This window comes from Stegodyphus dumicola, chromosome 6, assembly GCF_044657685.1.
Source record: "Stegodyphus dumicola isolate Sdum_Otavi_A_Nest chromosome 6, ASM4465768v1".
NCBI classification, from domain to species: Eukaryota; Metazoa; Arthropoda; class Arachnida; order Araneae; family Eresidae; genus Stegodyphus; species Stegodyphus dumicola.
The window spans coordinates 183687565-183711076 of NC_140773.1; the positions used below are offsets into that span (position 1 = coordinate 183687565).

General features: G+C 31.6%; 1 protein-coding gene across 1 annotated transcript in view; it reads left to right on the forward strand.

Moving 5' to 3' along the window:
• Positions 1-23512, forward strand: part of ssh (Protein phosphatase Slingshot) — a 242807-nt gene that overhangs the window by 76443 nt on the left and 142852 nt on the right. The window contains exons 2-4 of the mRNA XM_085819257.1: positions 5650-5708; positions 10888-10982; positions 16275-16342. Of these exons, the coding sequence (XP_085675383.1) occupies positions 5650-5708; positions 10888-10982; positions 16275-16342 (222 nt within the window). The remainder of the gene's footprint in view (positions 1-5649; positions 5709-10887; positions 10983-16274; positions 16343-23512) is intronic.

Consider the following 23512-nt stretch of genomic DNA (forward strand, 5'->3'; position numbering starts at 1 on the left):
TTGTAGGAGTTTCGGTGAGTACATTTTTGCAATTTTTAAGTTATGTTTATGTTTTGTACATTTGGATATTGTGCTTTGCTTGTCTGATTTCATGCATTTTGCTTACAAACGTTTTGTTTTCTATTCATTTCAGTGAGGGATTTTTCTGTGTTTTGTGTGTACTTTATTATTGCTCAGTTAATTTAGTTTGATTTTTGCATTGTTTATCATGCCTTCATCCGTTAATCGTTTCACTAAATTACGCCTGAAACGGCAAAAATTCCTGAATCATCTTGACTTTTTACTTAAATGTAAATGTAAAAAATTGATCCTCAATTTTATTCAAATCAAATCTAATCAAAAACCTTCGAGTCGCGTTTCAAGAATTCTGTTAAATTGCAGGCTTGCCTTACTTCGGTCCGTGATAAGGGATACACGTCAACAATTGTCCAAAATTGAACATGAACTCTATAAGCTTCATCTGGAACTCGCTAAATCATATCCAAAATTCACTGCCCTTGAACAAAAGTCTTGGTCTAGAACGGAGAATGCAGTTAACCGTCATAAAAACACCCTTGCAGTTAAATTCGAAAAACTTCTTTTACAGTCTTCCAGTTCAAGTAGTTCAAAAAATCTTCCCATTGTAAACATCAAGCCAATAGTTAATATTTCTAATGTTAGTCTTTCAGAAGAACAAGAGAGAATTCTAAAATATAATTTTAACTTCTCACAAACCTGTAAACCCTCGATTCCAAAGATTTTGGCTCCTATCGAAAAAGCTTTCAAGTTCAGTAAAGTTTCAGATTCACAGAAAGAAATGATTAGGCATCTTATCGCTCATAATGTGAAATTCAATAATAAACCTTTGAAACCAAATCTAACTGCGAGAGAAAGAGCTACAATGCGCGAAATTCATTCTAACCCGGATATTATCATTTCAAAGGCCGACAAAGGTGGCCAGATAGTCGTCATGGATAAGAACACTTACATCGATGGTGTCACTAAACTCTTAAACGAAGGACCATATAATCCAATCCCTAAAGATCCTTCACCTTCGGACTTATCCAAAATAAAAACTGCGATCAAATCTTCGCAAATCATTTCAAGCAACTTAAAACATTCGCTTATCCCATCTGTTGCGAATTGTGCCAGATTATATGCTCTTCCCAAAATTCATAAAAGTGGTATTCCTTTCCACCCTATTGTATCAAATTTAGGTACTGCCTCGTATCCTTTAGCTAAATATTTAGTTTCTAGATTTTCCACTCTATTAGACAATAACATTTACACCATAAAAAATTCAATAGAGTTTGTAAAAAAGGTTAAAAACATTTCTCCTAGTAATTTACTCATGGTTTCTTTTGATGTAAAATCATTATTCACCAATGTCCCAGTGGAGGGTGCATTAAGATGTCTAGAAACCAGACTTCGCGAATTTCATTTCTCTTGCATCGAAATTGAGGAGCTAATTTCTCTCACTCAACTCTGTTTGAAACAAACACATTTTGTTTTCCAAAATAAATATTACAAACAAACTGAGGGATTAGCCATGGGAAGCCCCCTCAGTCCCATCCTGGCTGATATCTACATGCATTATTATGAATCAAAATTGTTTGAAACTTTAAACTTCCCGGCATGGTTCCGCTACGTAGACGATACTTTTACCCTGTTTGAAGGTAATAAAGATGATTTAAATAAAGTTCTTTCAACAATGAATTCTATTGATCCTGCTATTCAGTTCACTTTTGAACTTGAGACTTGCAATTCTCTTCCGTTTCTCGACATTCTGGTCACACGTAACACATCCAACTTCAGTACTACAGTTTACCGTAAACCTTCATCGGTTTGCCTTCCACCACACTTTAAATCATGTCATCCGACTAAACAAAAGTTAGCTTCATTTTATTCCTATGTTTTCCGTGCTCTTCAAGTTTGCTCCTCCAAACTAGCCCTTGAAGAAGAACTAAATTATTTAAAAGCAATAGCTATTGACAGGGGCCTTTTCACCCAACATTATTAATCAAGCAGTTAAAAAATTCTCATCTGAACACACTAAAAGCCACACTCTTATTTTAGGAGATTATAAAAATTCTGTTGTCATTCCCTTCTTTCCATCAATTAGCTATAAAGTTGCACATATTTTGCAGAAATTTAACTTTCGGGTTGTTTATTCTCCCATCAATAAAATTCCAACTTCTATACTCAAGGACCCCATTCCGGATATGAATTCCTGGGGTATTTATAGGATTCCTTGCCAGTGTGGTTTAATTTACATTGGCCAAACTAAGAGAGCCTTAAAATTTCGCGTCAAAGAACATGAGGCATATGTTAGAAAAAAGGAAACACAGAAGTCTTCTGTTGCTCAATATTGTTGGTCCGAAAATCACACTTTCAATTTTTCTGCTGCCAAAATTATTCAAAAAACATCTTCCATTGGAGAACTGGATTTTCTAGAGGCATTTCACATTCATAAAAATCTTTCTGTTCTAGTTAACGATCCTAATTCCAATCCAAATTTGCCTTCGGCTTTTAGAGAAATTATGTTTTAGTTCTGGTTTCGCCAACAGATGGCGCCACTTGCTTATTCTTGTCCAGGCTTTCTTATCTTATCTAATCATTATTTCCTATCTTTTTCATTTGCGGTTTTGCAGCTGAAGATGATGGTTCGGTAAAACCATCGAAACTAGTCCTGTGAAAATTTTGTAGGTATAACGCTGATTTTTGTTGTTTGACTTCTGAATTAGTAAAACATGATATTTCTACATGTTAAGCACCATTAAGACCGATAAAGGTCAGAGACCCTAAAGGCCTGATACATTGCAGCTTTTACCTTGTAAAAGCTGTAACATATCTGGCCTTAAGGCATGTGGCATAATGTGGTGGTTAATAATACTAAGAAATCATAATGTGATGTATTCAATTGAATATGATCAGGGGCTTAGCTAGAGTTTCCAGCGCTTGGGGAACTGAAAACTTGCGCCCCTTTCTGTGTGCCAAGAATGGAAAACATTTCATTAAAAAATTTCGTAGCATCAATTTGGCACCCCTTGGATGCTGCGCCTGGGGACAGATGTCCCCTCTTGCCCCACCCTAGCTACACCACTGAATTTGATTCAAATACAGATTGTGAGAATATTGTGCCTTAAATAGTAAGACTTGGGGTGCCTTTTGTTATATCAAAGGCCGAATTAGAGAAAAATATATATGTAGGAGCAAAAATCATTCATGATTTGAGTAATTATTCCTCTCCCCGAGAAATAAAGGATAAATCACAAATTTTTCCATTAAGAAAATGTTACAGTTATTTATTTCACTAAAAGAGATTTATAGCATTTATTACTAAATATCAAAATATGCATATGATTTTAACTAATTACATCTTGCTGAAAATTTAATTGTGATGCTTTTCACAAGACTGAAGTTTTTGTTAATAAATGAACTATCTCTTTTAAAAATTCATAAAACTTAATAGAGTTCATATCAAAGTTGCTTTTTGTATAAATATATGTTTTCAATATTTCGATTTTAAAGCGAGTGTTCTAAATTCTTATTAACGCAAGAATGCGAATCACTAGTTTGGTTCTAAAAATTTGGAATAAATGTGGTCCAAAATTCACAGCTTTAAAGTTGTAAACACTCATTAGAGTTTATAAGTTATTTAAAAGTATGTGTTTTAAACTAGTAGCTATATATTATGTTTATTTGTGCAAAGTTTAATAATATAAATCGCTTAAAAATGTGTCACTGTGTTGTTTTTAAACTGTGTAACATGTTCGTCAAAGCAGATAAACTCAGAACTGATTCATAATTTCTAACAGCCTCTTATTTAAACTATAACAAAAATTATGGAACAGCATTGTCTGATTCTTCTAGAAAAATCAATCCTAAAATGTTGCAAAGCATGTTTTCTGAACATTGATGTTGATGAGAAATCTCCAAATATTGTCAAATAGGTGATAAAAATTTGCCGTTGAGGCTTGTGGCTAGTCTATACCTCCATTTCTCCTTAAACTATAGTGCTAACATCTGCCCTACAAAATAGTAAATCAGTTAAGCACATACAGACACAATAATTGACTATAAGGTTAAAATTACTTATTATATATTACAATAAAGATAAAATTACAGTAGAATGCACTTAATGAATACATAAATAAAAACTTGAAATAAGTAAATAATACAGTTAAAAGTCATTAATTCGGACACCCATAATCCGTATCTCAAAGCTACAAACTTTCTGCGCATGCGTCAGCACTTTATGGTTGCGAATATGCGTGTGCGCATGCGCATAATACGTTTACACATGCGCGTTTAATGTATAACGGATGGTATAAGCTAAGCTAAAATTATCTAATTCAGTTAATGTTGCAGATTGCATTGTTCCTTAATCTTCGAATTGGATCTCGCTTATTATTTTTTGCAGACTGTTAGAGCAATTTTATAAAAGTAAGCTTGAACTTTCGATTATGTCAAATAGAATTTCCGATATATATTTACTAATATGTAAAGGATCTACAAAGCGAAAGTATGTTTTGAAGTCCATTAAACAAAAAGTAGAATTGCTGCAAAAAATGGATAAAGGCATAACCTTTGTTTCTCTTAACCATTCCGAAATCTGCTTATCAATTTCACGCTGCTCTGCAGCGGGGGACGGGAAGGGGAAGAACCACGGCGCGCAGTGAATCGGAAGTTGATCTGTCAGCACTATCGTTATCTTCAGGACAGATGTTTTTATTTTTTTGGCTTATAATTCCTTACTAAATGTAGTACTTTATCTCGATGTACTCCGTCTTTGATATGATTTAAATCAAATTCCTCGTCATTATAATTCGCTTCTGATAGTGAAGAAAGTGACACAGAGGTTATTGAAAACGAAAAAATTTCGATTGACAAATTAGTCTGTATTTCTGGACTCTGCAATTATAGGACTTGAACAGCGGAACTTTGTAACGGAACAAGAAATTATGTCTGTTTATAGAATTAAAGAGAAAGTATTATGACATAAAACGAAGCAACTTAAACAACTTACATTGAAAGAAATGTTTAATAAAGTAAACAAATAAATATTAAGCTTTTTTTTGTAAGTTTTGATACCCTTTAGATCATAATTGTTCTTTATTTCATAAATTACGGTTTCATATTTTTAATTTTATAATTTCTGCATGGCATCTTACCAGATTTAAACTGATGATCTATAATCCGGAAATATCGATAATCTGGAATTGCCGAAGTCCCAACGAGTCCGGATTAACGACTTTTGACTGTATTACATAGCAAAAATATACAAGCTTGCGCAAAAATTTATGTAAATTAAAATGATATTCATTAATTATAAAATTCTACAAATCTTGGGAAATATTAATTATGTGCTAAGATTTTGCAATCATTATCATCATGTATTGTGGCTGATAATGTAAATGAATTTCGAGAAGATGTGTTATTTGAGGTAAATAAAGGTTGTGCTATTGTAACTGAAAAATCACTTAAACTATATTATGTATTAGAACTTATATATATAGGATATAGTATTAATAGTTTTGATAAGGTATTTAATAGTTTTGATAATAAATGTATTGTTAACTATAAAAGAATGGGGTGTTATTAATAATCTCTACTGATTTGTGCAATTGTTTTCTTTATATAATGATATTCCTCATTTATTTCATTTAGGATGAAATTGATCAATGCAATAATAAAGAAGGAGATGAGAAAAAGGAAGAAAAAAAGGGGTAAGTAAATATGCATGAGATTTAAGAGAGATACTTTTTTATCCAAAATTTTATATTTTGTGAGTTTTCTTTATATACTCATAATTTCGAAAGCAATTTAATATGCTATTTTCCCAATAATATCTGAAGCATTTATAAAATAATTGTGAATTCATAAAAATTCTAATTTAAATGTAAATAAGACTAACTGTTGTCTCTTAATTTATCCTTCAATTATGTTTTACTGTAGGGAATGATTAAATCTGAGGAAAATTTAGTTTTTTCAACTCTTAAGTAGATTTTGCAATTCATCTAGAAATTGTATGGAAATAATATTCAAATTTTTAGCATATATTTTTTGAGGAGTAAATATATCATTAGTTTACAAAGAAACATTCGAAATTAGCTTTATATGTTATTAATATGTTTTATTTTGAAGTGTAATCACATATTCAAATCATCATTTACTCATGGAATCCTTTAATAGATTTTTATGTACTGCATTTATTTGATTATAGGTTGCTCAAACAAACATTTTTGAATATATTTTATCTCTTTCTTATATATCAATGTAATGGGTTCTGCTCTTTCTGTTGTTGTCATCAACAGTCGATATTCCAAGATGGCACTTCTTGTTCACAAATTATTTATTTATTTAGGAATAAGAAGTATCTAATTTTATATTTACATAGGTACATATATATATTTATATAATGAATCTTGAAATGTCTGTCGTAAATGACAGTGGTGCATGTCTGTAGGATACTGTGCAGCTCTGGAATATAATTTTGATGAGTGCATGCCTACAGTAATCGTGCTGTCATCCAATCACTGTCCAAATCCTCATTAAATCATCCCCTGAGGTGATCAGTTGCCAGAGGGAACAGTGTAGCTTTTTCCTGGATCACAAGAGAGAAGGGTGTATCAGATATTACACCCCCACTTAAGATTGTGATTGGGGTGTAAACCCAAGATTGTATCTAATGACTGTCTGTTATATTGAAACATTTCTATTACCAATTTGTATATTTGGTAGGATTCAAAAGTTCCTGTCTGAGTCTATAACGTAAAAAATATTATGAATTAAATTGCAGAAACACATCCTCCTTCGAAATAAGACACTTGTGCAACAACAAACTTTTGCCAGCGCCTATAAAGTTCATCGAAGCATATCTGGAATTCATTTTTGGCCTGGCTCTGGGTTTCCTTTAATTCAGCCTGCGATGCACATTTAATTTCATCTGAAGACTGAAATCGATAACCCTGCAAGTGTCTTTCTAGTTCAGGAAATAGGAAGAAATTGCAGGGTTTGAGATCAGGTGAGTAAGGAGAATGAAGCAAAACAGTTGTTTTCATTTTCGCAAGAAAGTCATTGATGAGTAGAGATTGGTGAGCAGGAGCATCGTCATGCAACAGCACCCATGACTCCTCAGCCCACATTTTTGGTCTCTTCTTCCAGATCAACTCACACAAATGATGCAAGATTTCGACATAGAGTTCTTTGTTCACAGTGCGTCCTTTCAGGGATAAATTCCAGATGCACAATGCCCTGGATATCCAAGAATACCTCTAGCATGACCTTTCCTTTAGAGCGATCTTGGCGAAATTTCTGTTTCTGTGGAGATTGTGGTGATTTCCACATTGCTGATGCTCTCTTGGTTTGTGGGTCGTACAAAAAACACCATTTCTAGTCTCCAGTAACAATTCTGCCAAGTAAGGAAGGATCTTTGTCAACAACTGAGATTAAGTCTCCCGCCATTTCCATTCAAATTTCCTTTTGGTCTATGTTTAACATGTGGGGGGATGATGTGTTTACACACCATATGCATGTTAAAATCCTTAGTCAGTATTTGCTGAAATGTGGCCTCTGATATCCCAACTGATTCTGCCTATTTGACAGATTGTTTGCTGCCTGTTCGCACGTAATGCCACAGACACCTTTTTTATGTTTTCACCGGTGCCCAAAGTCACAGGACGGCCACAGTGTTCGTCGTCTTGGCACTTTTCTTGCCTGCTCTGAAATGAAGATGGCACTCAAAAGCTTGCGCTCTCGATAACATTTCACTTCTGTACACATGCTTCAACTTTTCAAAATTCACCATAGCTTTCTTTCCCAAGCGAACACAAAATTTGATATTGGTTCTCTGCTCAACCGATGCCATTTCTTTCTATTGGCAATTACTAGATGCACTTGCCTACAAAAAACACTGTCGCCGCGAGCTCTCGACCACGTGATTTGGGACAAACCATTTTTATATAAGAGGGAGAAGTAGTAACACAAAAATGTTCTCGTAGTTGCACTACTGCAAAAAATGTTACATTATAGAATCAGTCCAGGAACTTCTGAATCATACAACATAAATCTCATCAATGCATTTCAAATACAATTTCCATCTTGATCATTGCATTCATCTAAATTAATCATTATTATTTGTGCAAAAGTACACAAAAAGAAAGAAAAATTGTCTCTAATAATTTATAAGAATCATAGTAATGTCATGTAGTAAATAATATATCATATCACTAATGCATCTCAGCATAAAATATCTAAACATAAATTATCAAAGTGTAACATATTAAAATTCAATTAAAATACAATTAGCACAATAAACATGTTTGATAAAAAATCTTATCTCCATTGAACATTTAAAATATAAAAGATAAATATGGTTATTCATTATAATAAGAATAATTAAAGGTATGTCGTTTTATCATGGTGTCAAGTCTTCGTTTAATGTTTTTACTCAAATATAAAGTCACTTATTTTGTTCAAGTCACATAAAGTGTCCACCTAGTCCAATATAAAACCACTTAATTCAAAATTGACATTACTTAGAATCACACCATGGTGGCACATATAATCAGTATTATAGTACATCAGTCCTGTAGAAGTAATTGAGACAAAGCATCAATATTATTAAGCTTTGTTCCTGGGCAATGCGAAATAGTTATGTTGGACTTTTAGAGTGCTAATGCCCAGTATTATAGCTTGACTGAGGAGCATTCTTAGTGATAAATGCAAGAGGATTATGGTCAGTGATCAATTCACTATGTGAACCAAAGATCCAAGGCTTGAATTTCTTCAAACCCCTTATCACTGTGAGTGCTTCTGTCTCTCTATTGTTGTCCATGCGACCTGAAGTTTCATTAATTTTTGGCTTGCACAGCTAATAGAACACAAGTTTCGTTCTTTACATTGCAATAAACAAGCATCAATGCCCATCAATAAAGCATCTGACTGTATCATGAAGGGTTCTCCAAGCTTGAGTGTATATAGATAAGTAGCCTTCACTAACGATTTCTTCAATTCTAGAAATGCCTCATCATGAATCGCAGTCCAAGGAAGTTGTTCAGCAACTCCCTTTCTGATTAATTCTGCAAGTGGGTACACGATCTCTGCATAATGTGGAATATGTTCCCTATAATAATTGCAAAGTCCTAATAAACTTCTAAATTCTTTCTTCGTTTATGGTCGCAAAAGTTTTTTTTATAGCTTGAATTTTCTCTGAATCTGTCTAGTGCTTTCCTGATCCAATAATATGAACTAAATATTTTGTTTAACCTGGGCATGAGAATCTCGGTGATGTGTTAATTCTTCTAAGAAATTCTTAAGGCAGTAAGTAAAATTGGTTCTCTGGTCACTTGCTACTATGTTTGGTATTCCTTTCTTAGAAAATATTTGTAGCAGTGCTGGATCTGGCACTAAAAAAAATCATGAGTATAGCTTTAGGCTATTGTGTATGCTGATCCATAACGCATAACACATACATATTTATGCCCTTGGACCCGATGGTGGATTAATGGGACAGATAACATCCATGTTCACGACTTCCTATTGTAACTTTAGTCTGCACACTTGAGTTATGGGTGCTGTCTCATTTACTCTTTCTGGATTCCTACAGTAGTGAGTAAGATAAATGAGACTTCTCCCTTTCCTTCTTCCTTTGAAGGAATGGGTGGAGGTTGGAGTTAAATGTATAAAATTATTAGTAACTCCTACCTAATTTGACAATTATTGAATTTGGTCATGGAAAATCAAAGATAACATGGAAATTAAAAATTGAATTTTGGTGGGAGCATGAATATTCTCCTTTTGTAATACTACTAACTTTTACAGTCCTCTTGTAACTGATAGTTTCAATTGATTTTTTATAAATAAATTTTGAAGATTATGGTAACAGTAAGTTAATAAATTCAGACGCTTTTGGTTTAAATAAAAAATAAAATAAACAGCTTAACTATTATGTCCTTGTATTTGTAATTATCAGTTTGTTTAATAAAATAATTTGCAAATTTACTGTACAGTTATTATAAATGTGGGATATAAAGTAATTGGTAAGTGTACATATAAAAACTGCATAAACAATGTAGGATCAGCAGAGGAATTTTCTGGTCACAAAACTTTTTTTTAAAATAAGAAAGAGAGAAAATTATTTATTTTATTAAAATATTGAAAAAGCAACTTACATCTTTTATTGTGCAGTGTATTATCCAGCTATTTATTGTTTATTTTGCTCATTTATTTGTTTTAATTTTCTGATTAAATTTTTGCAAAATAAGCTGATATGTGCAATTATTCTAATTATTAAAGTAAACTTTTTTATTTGTATGTAGTCACTTTAATGTGCTTACTGCATGCCAGAACTGAAATCATTAGTCTTGACGATTTTTTATCCTAAATGTATGTTATCAGTTTGTAGCTGGAAACTGCTGCAAGTGATTTTATATATAATTTTTTTTTATCATGAACTAAATTGAAATAAGAATTTTCTATCAATTTATTTTAGTAGAAAGGGAATTTTTAAACTAATAATTATTTTTGTATTATAGCTAATAATTAATGTTGTATTTTAGTATGTATTATGTACTAATTTTATGCCCATTATTTACTCTTGGAAATGTTTGCAAATTCTGTTGAAAAATAGCAAACAGTATAAGGGCATTTAAATAACTAAAAATTTCATTTCATTATATTTTAAAATAATAAAATAAAAACAAAATTTAAAAGTAAGCAAGACTTAGCTTTTTATTTTCCTTGATTTTAGAAAAGAGTAGATAATTTTTCCTTAAAATTAGTGTTAATTATTTACAATTAACTATTAATTAGTATTAAAAGAATAATTATAAATTTAAAGTATTGTGTTTCTCTAACATGTGAAAATAGTATTTTCATAATAGAATTTTTTTTTTTTTTTTCCAGTATTAGTGAATGCTATTTTGCAGTAAAAGGTGCTGCTCTTGTATTACCGCATGATGAGTGTTTACATGTGCATCGAAAAACTATTGCAAATGGAGGTGAGTTTTTTTAATCTACTAATTTTCAAATCTGGATTTTAAAAATATGAAAATATTGTATTATGTGTATAAACAAACTTATGGTCTTTTCCCTTAATTGATGTTTATTTATGAAACACCAAAATGCATTGTAATTTTTAAAATAATATGTATCATTTTTTATGGGTTTACTCTATACATAATGCATCTGGAGAATCCTTTCTTGATGAATGATAGTAATTTATATCATTTAATTCTTTAAGAATTTTCCCATGTTCTTCATATATTTTATAGTAATTGAGCATTAGCCAAATAATGCTAGAATAAACAAAACAAATGGAAGTAAGATGGGGCCAGGTCTGGTAAATGGCTGTTGGCTGTAAAATTTTTCAGCTCATAGAATGTGTAAATTCTTCAGTTGCTTTCATTAATGGAATTGTGTTAATGTAAATATTATCATCTTATTTATTCTGCTGGTATGTATTTTTCCCTTTAGTTTTATCTTTCTTTTATGTTATTTTTTCCATCACTCAAAAGTCACAATAGTGAATTTAAAATGAAATGTGTGGTAACCTATAACACTGTATCTGGGATTTTAAAGATATGCTGCTTTTAAAAATTTTGTGATTCTTAAATCACTGATTTGTTTATCTGAAGCACTATATGACCAAAGGATGTACCATGACTGATGCAGTGTTTTCAAATCAAAGCGTAACTGATGTGTACATGTTTTGTTATTATCACTGACCACTAAATAGAACAGAATAATAAAAAACAAGTAGTGTTTGTAATTAACATAGAACCATAAATTATATAAACAAATTAGATTTTATTTACAAACGATTAACTGGAAATAATAATTTATGTAAAGCTCATAGTTATTCTGCCACTTCCATGCCTTAACATGAAATTGGCAGAGTAGGTCATGAGTTGACCAAATCAGGTTTTTTCCTTGTGTATAGGGTTTTAAATACATAACCTGTAAATTCCATAAGACAAAATCAAAGGAAGGATCTAAAGATGCAAAATCATTATCAATAAAACTGAAAAATACATCTGAAGGTATAGAACATGAAAGATGCTGCTAAAATGGTTCTATTGAAGTCTAAAACAGTTATATAACTAATAAGAATGTCCTATAATGAGCATTTGTTATGTATACTCAGTGACTGCCGCTTTCATTGAATCTAGTAAAGGTATGACACATTTGACTTTTTTGAAGTCTTGCACTAGAAAATTATGGATCTGATCCATGTACCTTCATCTAGTTATGATGGGAAATTGTGATAGGTGGAACCTAATCTTACACAGAAACCTTATGTTTGAGGACTTTTACTAGAATATTTTTATGATAGCATCGAAATCATTTACCCTACTGTATAGTCCTTGCACACCGTGTAGAAAAATAGAGTTATGTATCCTTCATTTAACTGCTGATCAAACAAAATTCAACTTTTTTTATATCTCAAAAGTGTGTTTTGGGATGTATGCAAGATTTATACTATATCACATTGTTCTAACATACATTTTTTATAGAAAATTGAATCTTTTCTAAAATGGCTTAAATTTTTTTTCTGTAATTTGATTTCATCTCTAAAATTATATCTAAATAGAAGATTTAATAGAAATCATATAAGTACTTTTGCATTTGAAATCAAATATTAGATTTCAACATGTTGCTGTCATTTGTCATTTGACATATTTCTAATTTAAGTTAACAGTAGATTTTTAAAAATTTATCAGGAAATGAACCATGTGGTGACTTTGTTAGGATTATAAAACATACTTTATTGATTGTGCATTTTAATCACAATGTTTCTGTTATTTTTTTAATGTTGATTTTTTTAAAAAATAGAATTCTTTAAAATAGTTTTAAATTCCTTTTAAAAGAAAGTATAATAAATCTGCGCTTAAAAAGGAGGGACTTCAAATATCAGGGAAGTATGTAGAATGTTCTTTAAAAAGATTTTGAAAAATTTAAAAAGGAAGAAAGAGGTGAGAAAAGGTGTTATCCCCACAAAATATATAAAAAGTTTCAATAAAGTATGTTTTAGTTTGCTTTATTTGATATCCTGTATACTGCATACATACTTCATTCATTCTCTGTGAACTCTTATATAATTATATTAAAACTGTCTCCTGATATATATTACATAACTATTTTGTTTTCTTGTATGCATTAATGATCGACCATGTTTTCCTAAAAATGACTGCATCTTATATTAATTTTTGCTCTAAAAGTTGTATTAGGGCATATCATATTTTTTAAATTCATTAATAATAATCAGCATTTGTTTACATGTTCATCTACAAGAATCTGCACGTAATCATACACTCTCTTAGAAAATCTTAAATTTATTGAGGTGCACTGTCTTATCATCCTTTCATGAAACTTGCCATAAAGTTCCGAACCCCAAATTCTGGCCTGAATTTCTTCCGACTCCATTTCCTGCAAAACCATTGTCCTTAATCTCTCAGATCTAGCACTAGAGCTCAGTCTTTTCCAGCCTAGGTTTTGCAACGCTTTGATTCTCATTTCACTGTATTCACTTATTCAAATTTATTGGTAGTTGTTGATTTCTATGTGTTAATCATCTTTGAATGACTTTTATCAATTGCAGCATCAAGAACCTGGAGAGAAGTATTGGCAGAAGTGAGTAGGACACTGAGAATTTCACTCATTGTCATACAGGTGTAGTCCCACTGCATTAACTTTGCAGTTTTGAAGTAGAGCATCTGGAGAATGAAACTGAGGGCTTCCCACCTCTCTTTCCCTGCCACTAAATTACTTGAGAGGACCTAAGGCTCACTAGTATTTTAAGTGCCTTCATGCTGCACAAGCACCATATACTTGTAAATATCTATGCCTTTTCCAGGATTTGAACTGGGGCTGAATCAAACTGCAGCCAGCATTGCTAACAGGTACACCAAGGAGGGCGGCAAAGTCTGAAACTAGATAGTCATTCTTGTGAGAATTAGCCACCAGCGGCTGAGGGGAGAAATCACTGAACACCTCGTGGTTTTTCCCATTTGTAACATGTATGCGAGTCAGTAGTTTCCCTTAGAAAGTCCTCCACAAAGGCATTCTTCCCATTAGGCAAATAGCCCTCATGGCTCTTCTGTGATTAAATAAACTTAAAACGTGTGACAATCATTATTTGATCTATTCTTTTTGTAGACATTTTTCAGATCTTTTTTTAAGTAAATACTGGCTGAATCCCAGAACAGCAGACTTGTTTTGGTCACTTTGCAAAATAAGTGGTAACATTAAATTGGTTCAGCAAGTGTTCTCATTTTCAGGAACATAAATGTCTGAAACACATTCAATCTTACCTTTATTTCCATTAGTGCTGATTGGAGGTAGGGCTTTCTTTTCATCCAGATAAATTGTCAAAATACAGATAACACATTTGCTTTTGTAATCAGTGGAGGGGATAGAGATTGACAAGACACTTCTCTGAGCAATTGCCCTTTGAGATACTTGATCCATAAGTATTACAGTATATCGTACCAGACCTGCTAGAGAACTGGTATTTAGAAACAATAATGCATCAGCAAAAGATTAAAATATTAGTGCATGGTGCATTTAATGACCGTCTTCCAACTTGAACACTGTTGTCAGTCTTCCTAGAGACAATTCATATTGCTGAAAAAAGCCATCCATTCAGAGCTGCAGTATTTTGAATTATATTGAGGATTATATCTCACAAGGTGGTTGCCGGTGAAAGGGAAATGCTTGACTATTATGCTTACTGTGAGCAACAAAACATTTGCTCTTTTGTTATCAATCCCTTTTACAAATGATCCAATTCATGTAATAATGGTTAGCAAGTAGGTGAGAGAAAACATAAGCTACATGACTCACACATGTGTTGCTTGGTATTTTGTTCATTCACCTTTGAGTGAGGTTATTGCATTCTCTTCACCATATTTAGACCATTCAAAGATCCAGTTTTTTCTGCTTTTAGAAAGTTGTAAAGTCCCCCCCCCCAGAAGTCTTCCATGTTTCTTTTCTTTTTACTTCTTTGTGCGTAGTAAAAGAAATATTGCAATTTCGAAAATTTTCCAATATCATATTTCAACAGAAATATCTATTTGGCCATGATTGAATGGAATTTAACAATGTTTTTGCATGGCATCTGTAGGTAAGGACAAAATAAAGGACTCTTTTTACTAAAACAGTTGCAAAAAAGCATTTTAAATGGACTCGGAAGAGATTTTTTTTGTGACATTTTTTACATACGTATATATGTATGTATGTATCTCACATAAATCAAAAACAAGTACCCTCAGAACATTGAAATTTTGTACATATAATAATTTGCTATAATATATACTTGTGCAACATTTTGGCTGCAGTCATATGAACCAAAAATAGATAAATGTATGTATATATATGTATATATACCCATTCTGTTACTTGGCACAGTAAGCTCAGTTTTTTTTATTATTATTCTAATATGTTGGTAAACTGTGCATTTTTTGCTTTAAAAATGATTGATCAGCAAAACATGAGTGTAATTTAATATTTCGTACAAGGAAGTCATGTGGTGTATACATCAGATTTTATAACCTTTCTTCTTTCTTTCTTTTTTTTTTTTTCTATTGTTATTCCATAGGATAACTTATTCTTTTTGCATTCATCTTCTTTGTGGATCAAAATATTATTTTCTTTAAAATATTGTTAAATCAAGTGTTAATTCAAAATTTACAAGACTTGTAATGTCAGCAAAAATTGTTAAGAATGATATATTGCATAAAAACTACAAAAAACTGCAGGCGCAAAATTAAAGAAACATTTATTTAATTCATACAAGTGCATTAAGTGTGTCTATTACAAACACATCACATACTGAATGAAGAAAAGAAATTTCTAATTAGTCATAACTTTGTCCATTTGCTATCAGCTGTGCATGCATGTTGTGTCTGACCTCCACTTGGTCATTCAGCAATAAGTCTGGCATCTTTCTATTGACAATTTTAATGGTAGCTTATTTGTGGAATAGGGCTTGCATCACAAACATCCTGAAAAAGCATATTAGGTCTTATTTTCAGCGAAAGCTTTATTTATCTTCCTAATGAATAGCAGGTTATAAGAACAAAATTAAAGCGAGCAGCAGTTATGCAGATTATAAATTCTGCCTAAAGCACTTCATAATCAGATCCAAAAGTTAAGTAAATGAAGTGATGCACATTTTTCAAAACATGTCTTTTTTATAACTTTGTCATTATTATATCATATGTGTGTAATGTTTTTAAATATGCTTGTAATATAGTATTTTATGCCTTACAGTTTTATAAAAATCTTTTTAGCCTGTGATATTCAACAACATTTGCAAGCCATGCTTTACTTACTGCATGCAGATGACATATTAAAAATGGTAACTATTGTTCATTCTCTGAATTAAATATTTATTGGTAATATATATATCCTTTTTTTCCAACTTGAAACATTCAGTTAATAGCTTATAATAATTATGTAAATATGTGTTTGTAAATAAACATGGTTTGGTTAGAAAAAATATGGAACTAAGTATATACAGTCAAAAGTCTTTAATCTGGACTTCGGTGATTCGGGATTATTGGTTTTTCCAGATTATAGATCATCAGTTTAAATCTGGTAAAATGGCATGCAGAAATTATAAAATTCAAAATGTGAAACAGTAATTTATGAAATAAAGAGCAATTATGATCTAAAGGGTATTAAAATTTACAAAAAAAAATCTTAATATTTATTTGTTTACTTTATTAAACATTTCTTTTAACGCGCGCATGCGTAACGCATACATTACCCATAGTCGAAATTAGAAAACTGCAACCAGAAAACTATTTGATGTGTATTCGTGATATTTATAATGACGAGGAATTTTATTTAAATCATATCAAAGACGGAGTACATCGAGATGAAATACTACAATTAGTAAGGAATTATAAGCCGAATAAACTAAATCATCTGCCCTGAAGATAAGGATAGTGCTGACTGTTGGAAAATATGACCTATTATAACCCTTTTTCTGCATTATCTCCCTTCCTTGAAATAATTCTAACTTTTACATAAGGTTTTGTTCTTAAAGATATATAGAAATTACTTCTATTTCTTTTTCACTGCCACTGTTTGTATTAAGAATGGACTGTTCCAGCCTAATTAAGATGCAAAAACGAAACTTGATGTTACGTAATTGTTCGGATCAGATCGCCTTATTCCTTCTGCTTCCTGTTTCATTGCTCCTTGGTGTGCCGTTCCAGTGCCCATTGGAAGACAATATTGCGATGCATCCCGTCCAGCAATAAGTGCCGTGGTTCCAGTCCGAGATGATTTTTCCTGGATTCTGCAAGGTGGCTACGATGTGAGCGACTGCCATGGATGGCATCCTGTTTCTACAGTTCGACAGTGATAGATCTCAAGTGTGACTTCCGGTGAGCAACTGCCATGGGCAGCATCCTGTTTTCATAAAGGCAGCATCTTCAATACAAGTGTTTTTCCAGGACTAGTGGCGATTTTTTTCCAAGCTGTGATTTCTCATGTGTAACTACAGTGAGCGGCTTTTGCCGGTTTAAGTGCACTCAAGGATTTAGTTTAATTTTTCAGGTGCCTTCTTGGCCAAAAAGCATGGACTTATTGATAGTGAAGTGAATTTCATATTAACTGTGTTGTTTTTGTTCTGTGATATATTATTCGCGTATTGAATGCCAGTATTCAAAGATCAGGTAAAATATTTGCTGTATCATTAACAGTGTAATATTCTTTAAAGGAAAAACGCTTGGGGTTAATGAATACTCAACTAAGTGTAATTTGACAATAATAATGTTGCACTCTTTAAGTTTCTGGTTTGATTAAATTTATTTATTGTATTTTTATTTATATATATATTGTTAATAAATTGGTTAAGTTTATGTTTACAAGTTTAAAACTTTTGTCTTCAATGTCTGCACAGTATATAATCTTAGGGAGTTTCTATTGCTAATTCTTCCAGTTCATTGCGCGCCGCGAAGTTTCCCCCCACAGAGCAGCGTGAAATTGATAAACTAATTTTGGAATGGTTAGAGAAACAAAGGATATGCCTTTATCCATTTTTTGCAGCAATTCCACTTTTTGTTTGATGGACATCGAAGCATGCTTTTGCTTTGTAGATCCTTTGGCAGCTCCAGAATCAGAAATTCTTTTTGACATAATTGAAAGTTCAAGCTTACTTTTATAAAATTTCTCTAACAGTCTGCAAAAAATAGTAAGCCGGATCCAATTAGAAGATTAAGGAACAACGCAATCTGCAACATTAACTGAAATAGATAATTAGATAATTTTAGCTTAGCTTATACCGTCCGTTATACATTAAACGCACATGCGTAAACATTTTATGCGCATGTGTAAATGCATAATGCGTTTACGCATACGCAGAAAGTTTGTAGCATTGAGGTCCATATTATAGATCATTCCGGATTAAAGACTTTTGACTGTATATATATCTTGAACAATTAGTCATAAATATGTGATTTTCATTAAAAAAATTGCAGTGAATCTTTGCGGCATCCATCTTTGAAAGGAGTTAATATTTCTAGGAACATAAATAAGCATTAATTATCACCTTTGTAAGATAACCACATTAATTGAAGCTCATTTAAGAAAATACAGTAAGTACTATTATGAAGGGTTGCCACGCTACCTGGGAAACCTGAAAAAAAGAGGAAAAGTCGGGGAATTCAAAAATTGACTAAAAAAGTCAGGAAATTAAAATAATTCAGTCATTTGGAAATGTCTAGGAATTTCATACCACAATCTCCTCAAAAAGTAATTTTTATGCGAACGTTGGAAGCGTTTGCCTTCTTGGCGAATTATGTATTGTGTGAGCATTATTCAAGCAACTGGCATAGAGCTAATTTTCACAGCTCCAATCAGATTGTCTTTTAGAAAGGCAAAGCAAGTTTCAGCAACTTTGGTTTCCATTAACCTCGAGAATCAAGAGATTTGATGCATGTGTGCAGTGCATGTTGTATGTATTCTTGTATGAAACAAAATCAGTTTAATCCTAGTATATGGTGCACATAGGATTTGGCAACATTATGATGAGCAGTAAACCAGACATTTATGATGAGCACTAAATGGTACATTTAGGTGTTAACGACAGTTTTCAATATCATGCCAAGGCTGTACCGTATTAGGATTTTACTCTAAAATCTTTTAAACTTTTTTTTTTTTTTAATAAATGCCTTATTCATCATTTTGCAGTAAAATAAAAAGTATTAATCGGTCATCTAGGCTAATTATTTAATATTTGCCAAAATATCATTCATTATTGTAATTCAGTTTTAATGCTTTAAGTAATTAACTTTATTTTAATGTAATTTGTATCATTTAATGTGGCTTCTTTCTTCTAAATTTATTTATTTTTAGTTAATAATACTTTCAAATTTCGGGCAATTTTCTCCGGCATACTCCTGAAACTAAGTCTAGCAGTATGATGACATACCATCATGAAATTTAATGCACATATTTTTTGCTTATGTATGCTGCTAAATGAATATAAAATACCTGAATTTATTTTAAAATATCATCAAAGAGATTTCTTTTTTTCGTTTAGTTGCACAATGTCTGGAAAAAACACATGTTTTAATCCAGATTGGCCAGATTCTAATATCAAACTTCAGTGGAGAAAACAACTATTATAGTTATAATACTCTTGCTTTGGGGATAAGTCATATGTAATTGCCAAATTTCGTGTTTTCAAGTAGCACCATAATTAATTTACCCCTCAGCACAGCCAACCCGCTCTACACGGATACACTGGAATTTTCTTAAAGCACACCTGGAAAGGTCAGGGAATTTCATTCTTCTGTCTGAGTGGCAACCCTCTTTATGGTAACCACCTCTAAAAGGAATGAATAATTCTGAAAACATAAAATCTTAAATCTTGTGAAAAGGTACATTTTGTTTATATTTTGCTCTTTCTTCCCCCCCCCAAGGAATGGCTTCATTTTTTCATTTCATTGCCAACTTCAGGCTAATTAGAGGAAAGGCAAATCTGTGTTGTGTCATTTTTTGTAACTCTTACTTGCATAAAGTCCTTGATAGTTTTTGTTTGTCCAGTGTATATTTTTATTGCATTTTGCATCATGCATTTATTAAATATGCCAGGCAACAGTTAGAAACAAAGTAAAATATTCTAGGTTTAAAAATTAAACCACATTTAAACATTAGTAAAATAGGAGCTTTTGCAGATAGGTTGTCTGTAAAAGCTCATATTTTTACTAAAGTACATTTTATTCCTATTTTTAATAAAGCTTCTAATTTTACTAATGTTTATAGGTGGTTCTGGCATGTAAATCTAGAAGATTTTATTTCGTTTTTAACTTTATGCTAACCCTGCACACTTTTTTAATTTTTGAAAATGAGCAACAGATATAGTACAAAAGAACTTAAAAATGTGGTTTTTTGTTCTTCAGAGGATATTTTAAATATAATTTTATTGATCCTAAATAAAAGAGTAGTAGGGGCAACAGAAAGTACGGATATCAGCAAAACTGAGAAAAAAGAAGCATTGGGGTGCATTTTGGCATCACTTTCACTTCTTACATAGCAGAGCTCATATGGAGACAGAGACCTCAGAAGAATAACCATCTGTTTGATGCAGTTTTGAATTTGATTGCCGAACAGTATCCCAGAGAATTGAAAATAACTTAAAACCTTAAAAGTACATTCCAGTTACCAAAAGGTGCCAATAGATTATTAGTAATATATCAGTGGATGCTAGTTAATACTATAGAATCATACTTTGTAATTTAAGTTTGCAGTTGATTGATGTTGAAATTGTAAAGATAGCTCAAGTGGAACTGAAGATGTAAACAGAAAACTTTTGGCAGACATGAACAACGTTTGGCAATTTCTTGTCATCTTGGCAGCATTTTGGAATTTTCTGGAAAATATATTTTAATGAATTTTTAGAATGCAGTAAAAGTACCTTTTCTATGCCCTTGTACAGATATATAGATAGGAGGCTATGAATGGATGAGAAGTAGTAGGGTTAAGATTGTTTTAATGTTTTTGAGCTTTCTACTTGGTAATTACTGCTTAAAACTTTGAAAGCTCTTTTAACAATCTGCAATATTTCTCACGTGTAAAGGAGAATTCCGATCTCTGCTTTCTCATTTAGCTGTTTTTCACCTCTGTGTGAATTTTTATTTGCCTAATTAGAATATATTTACAGGCTTTGCTTTCTGTGTTTATCTGACCTAATTATTTAAGTAATCTTTGTGTTCAGGTCTTTTTCTTTAAATTTAATTTATTTATTTCGTCATAAGAATGCACTAGTGAGTGGCCCTGTTACTGTTCTGTATATACAATTTTTTTAGTAATAAGCGGAACAAAAAGAAGTACTTACTTTTACTTCCCATCCACTCAGTCAAAAGTCTGAACTTTTAATTCAAGAAACATTTATGGATGTAATGTGATGTTCATTAAGAAAAGCTCATACATAACAAACTATCTCGCTCAATGGAGCTAATAAAAAAAATGGAATACTCATCATATTTAGATTGGGAATGTCACAAATCAAAACTTGCAGTCCCTTCTAAAGCAGAAGGGATCATCAAAGGTAGGCAAACTTGTATAATTTCACAAGTAAATAGTTTACAAAATCAAGAAAATTCTCTTTTTGCCATTGAAGTGTATGAAAATGACACTAGTGCTTTAGTTATTAAAGTAAACAGTCTAAACATACTAAGAATAACTAAACATACTAAAATTTAAATTTGTGTAGTCTAAACTTACTAAGAATAATAATTTATGCGATAATAAACTCTGCATCAGAACAAGCACTAAGAATGCTATTTTTAGTAATTGTTCTGACTCAGAGTTTCATAAGTACGAAACAGAAATGCATGAATCGTTCTTTAAATTGGAAACATTAAATATTACTTTGAAAGAAGGGTCACTAAATCTTGTATAGAATGATATTAATTCATGTCAAATTACAGTCAATGCTATGAAACAGTTTAAAACTTCCTTGCATAGAATGGATTGCCATTCCTTGCATAGCATGAATTGCCTTGTGCCATAATAATGGATTGCTTCTTTGATTGCATTTTATTTCATGATTTATTTCTTGTTAGTGTTGGAAATAACAGTATGTTAAGTGATAGCTAGAAAGTACAGTATCTTAAACTTTCTATGAAAGATGAAGTCACTACCTTATTGCAGTCAATTAAAGATTCAAACACAAATTATTAAAAGGCATGGAATGCACTCACTGAACATTATGGAAATGAAAAATAATTGCAGCATTAAATAAATTGGTTTTACCACCTTTCCTAAAACATGAATCAGCATCAAGTTTACAGAAATTTATTGATACAACACAATGGTATATTGACACATCACAAATCCTTAAACAGCCCCCAAAGCACTGAGATACTAAGATTATTTTTCTGTTAAAAGGGAAACTTGATCATGAAACACTTAGAGTATGGACTTTAGAGCAAACAAAAAAATTTACTCTTTCACTGAATTCAGTTTCTTTTTTTTTTTTTTTTTTTTTTTTTTTTAATCAGACAGCACACTAGCTCTTGGCAAAATGACAGAAAGAGAGAGCAGGTGTTTATTCTGAATTTAGTGGAAATGGGCTTAATTGAGCAATAAATGTTTTTTTCATCACAAATTGTGTCTAATGCATGCATTAATTGTTAGAGTAATTCTCATTCTGAATTGGTTAAATGTGATAACTTTTCAAATTTCATGATCAAATAAAAGTAGGGTATTGTTAAGAAGAATAAATTGTAAGCCGTTCACTGCACAAAACGATTAACTCCGTAAAACAAAAACTGGAGAAAAGCGATGAAATAAAGCATGTTGTTTTTTAAATTTATCTTCATAATATAAATTTAAATAAATAATATAAATGCATTAATACAGATGTAATTTTCATCTAATGGTATTAATATTAATAAGAAAGAATAATCAAAGAGTAGTCAAGAAATGACAAAATATAAGACTGTGTCAATTGTCGATTTTACGTGTACTCAAATTGACAAAAGAATTTAAGCTGAAATTCTCTAAGGAAAAATCAACACTACTTTTCCTACTCTATAGAAGTCCTAAATTAAGACCTCCAAAAATTACAATAGAAGTATCCTACATTCAATATCGTAAAGAAATAAAATACATGGGACTCATTTTAGATGAAAAATTATCATGGCTACCACACATAAGTTACTTGAAAACTGAAATTGGTAAGATTGTCAATAAATCAAATCTCATGAAAAGTTTATCAAAACTTATGGTCAAAGAATTATACAAAAGAGCACTGCTAAGAATTGCAACATACAGTTGTCAAGCATGGTGTAATAAGCCGACAGCCAGAATGTGGGATAAAATACCCAAAATCCAAAGACTGATTCTTCTAGCTCTTACAAGAATATATAAAATTGCCTCCATCTGTACAAATCTTCTCTCGAATTCTTCCAATATATTTCCAGTTGGATTTGGGAGCTTCTATTTTACAGTTATGACATGAAGCTAAAGACAGCTTCTATTAATTTGACTAATTCTTAAGATCTTCCAA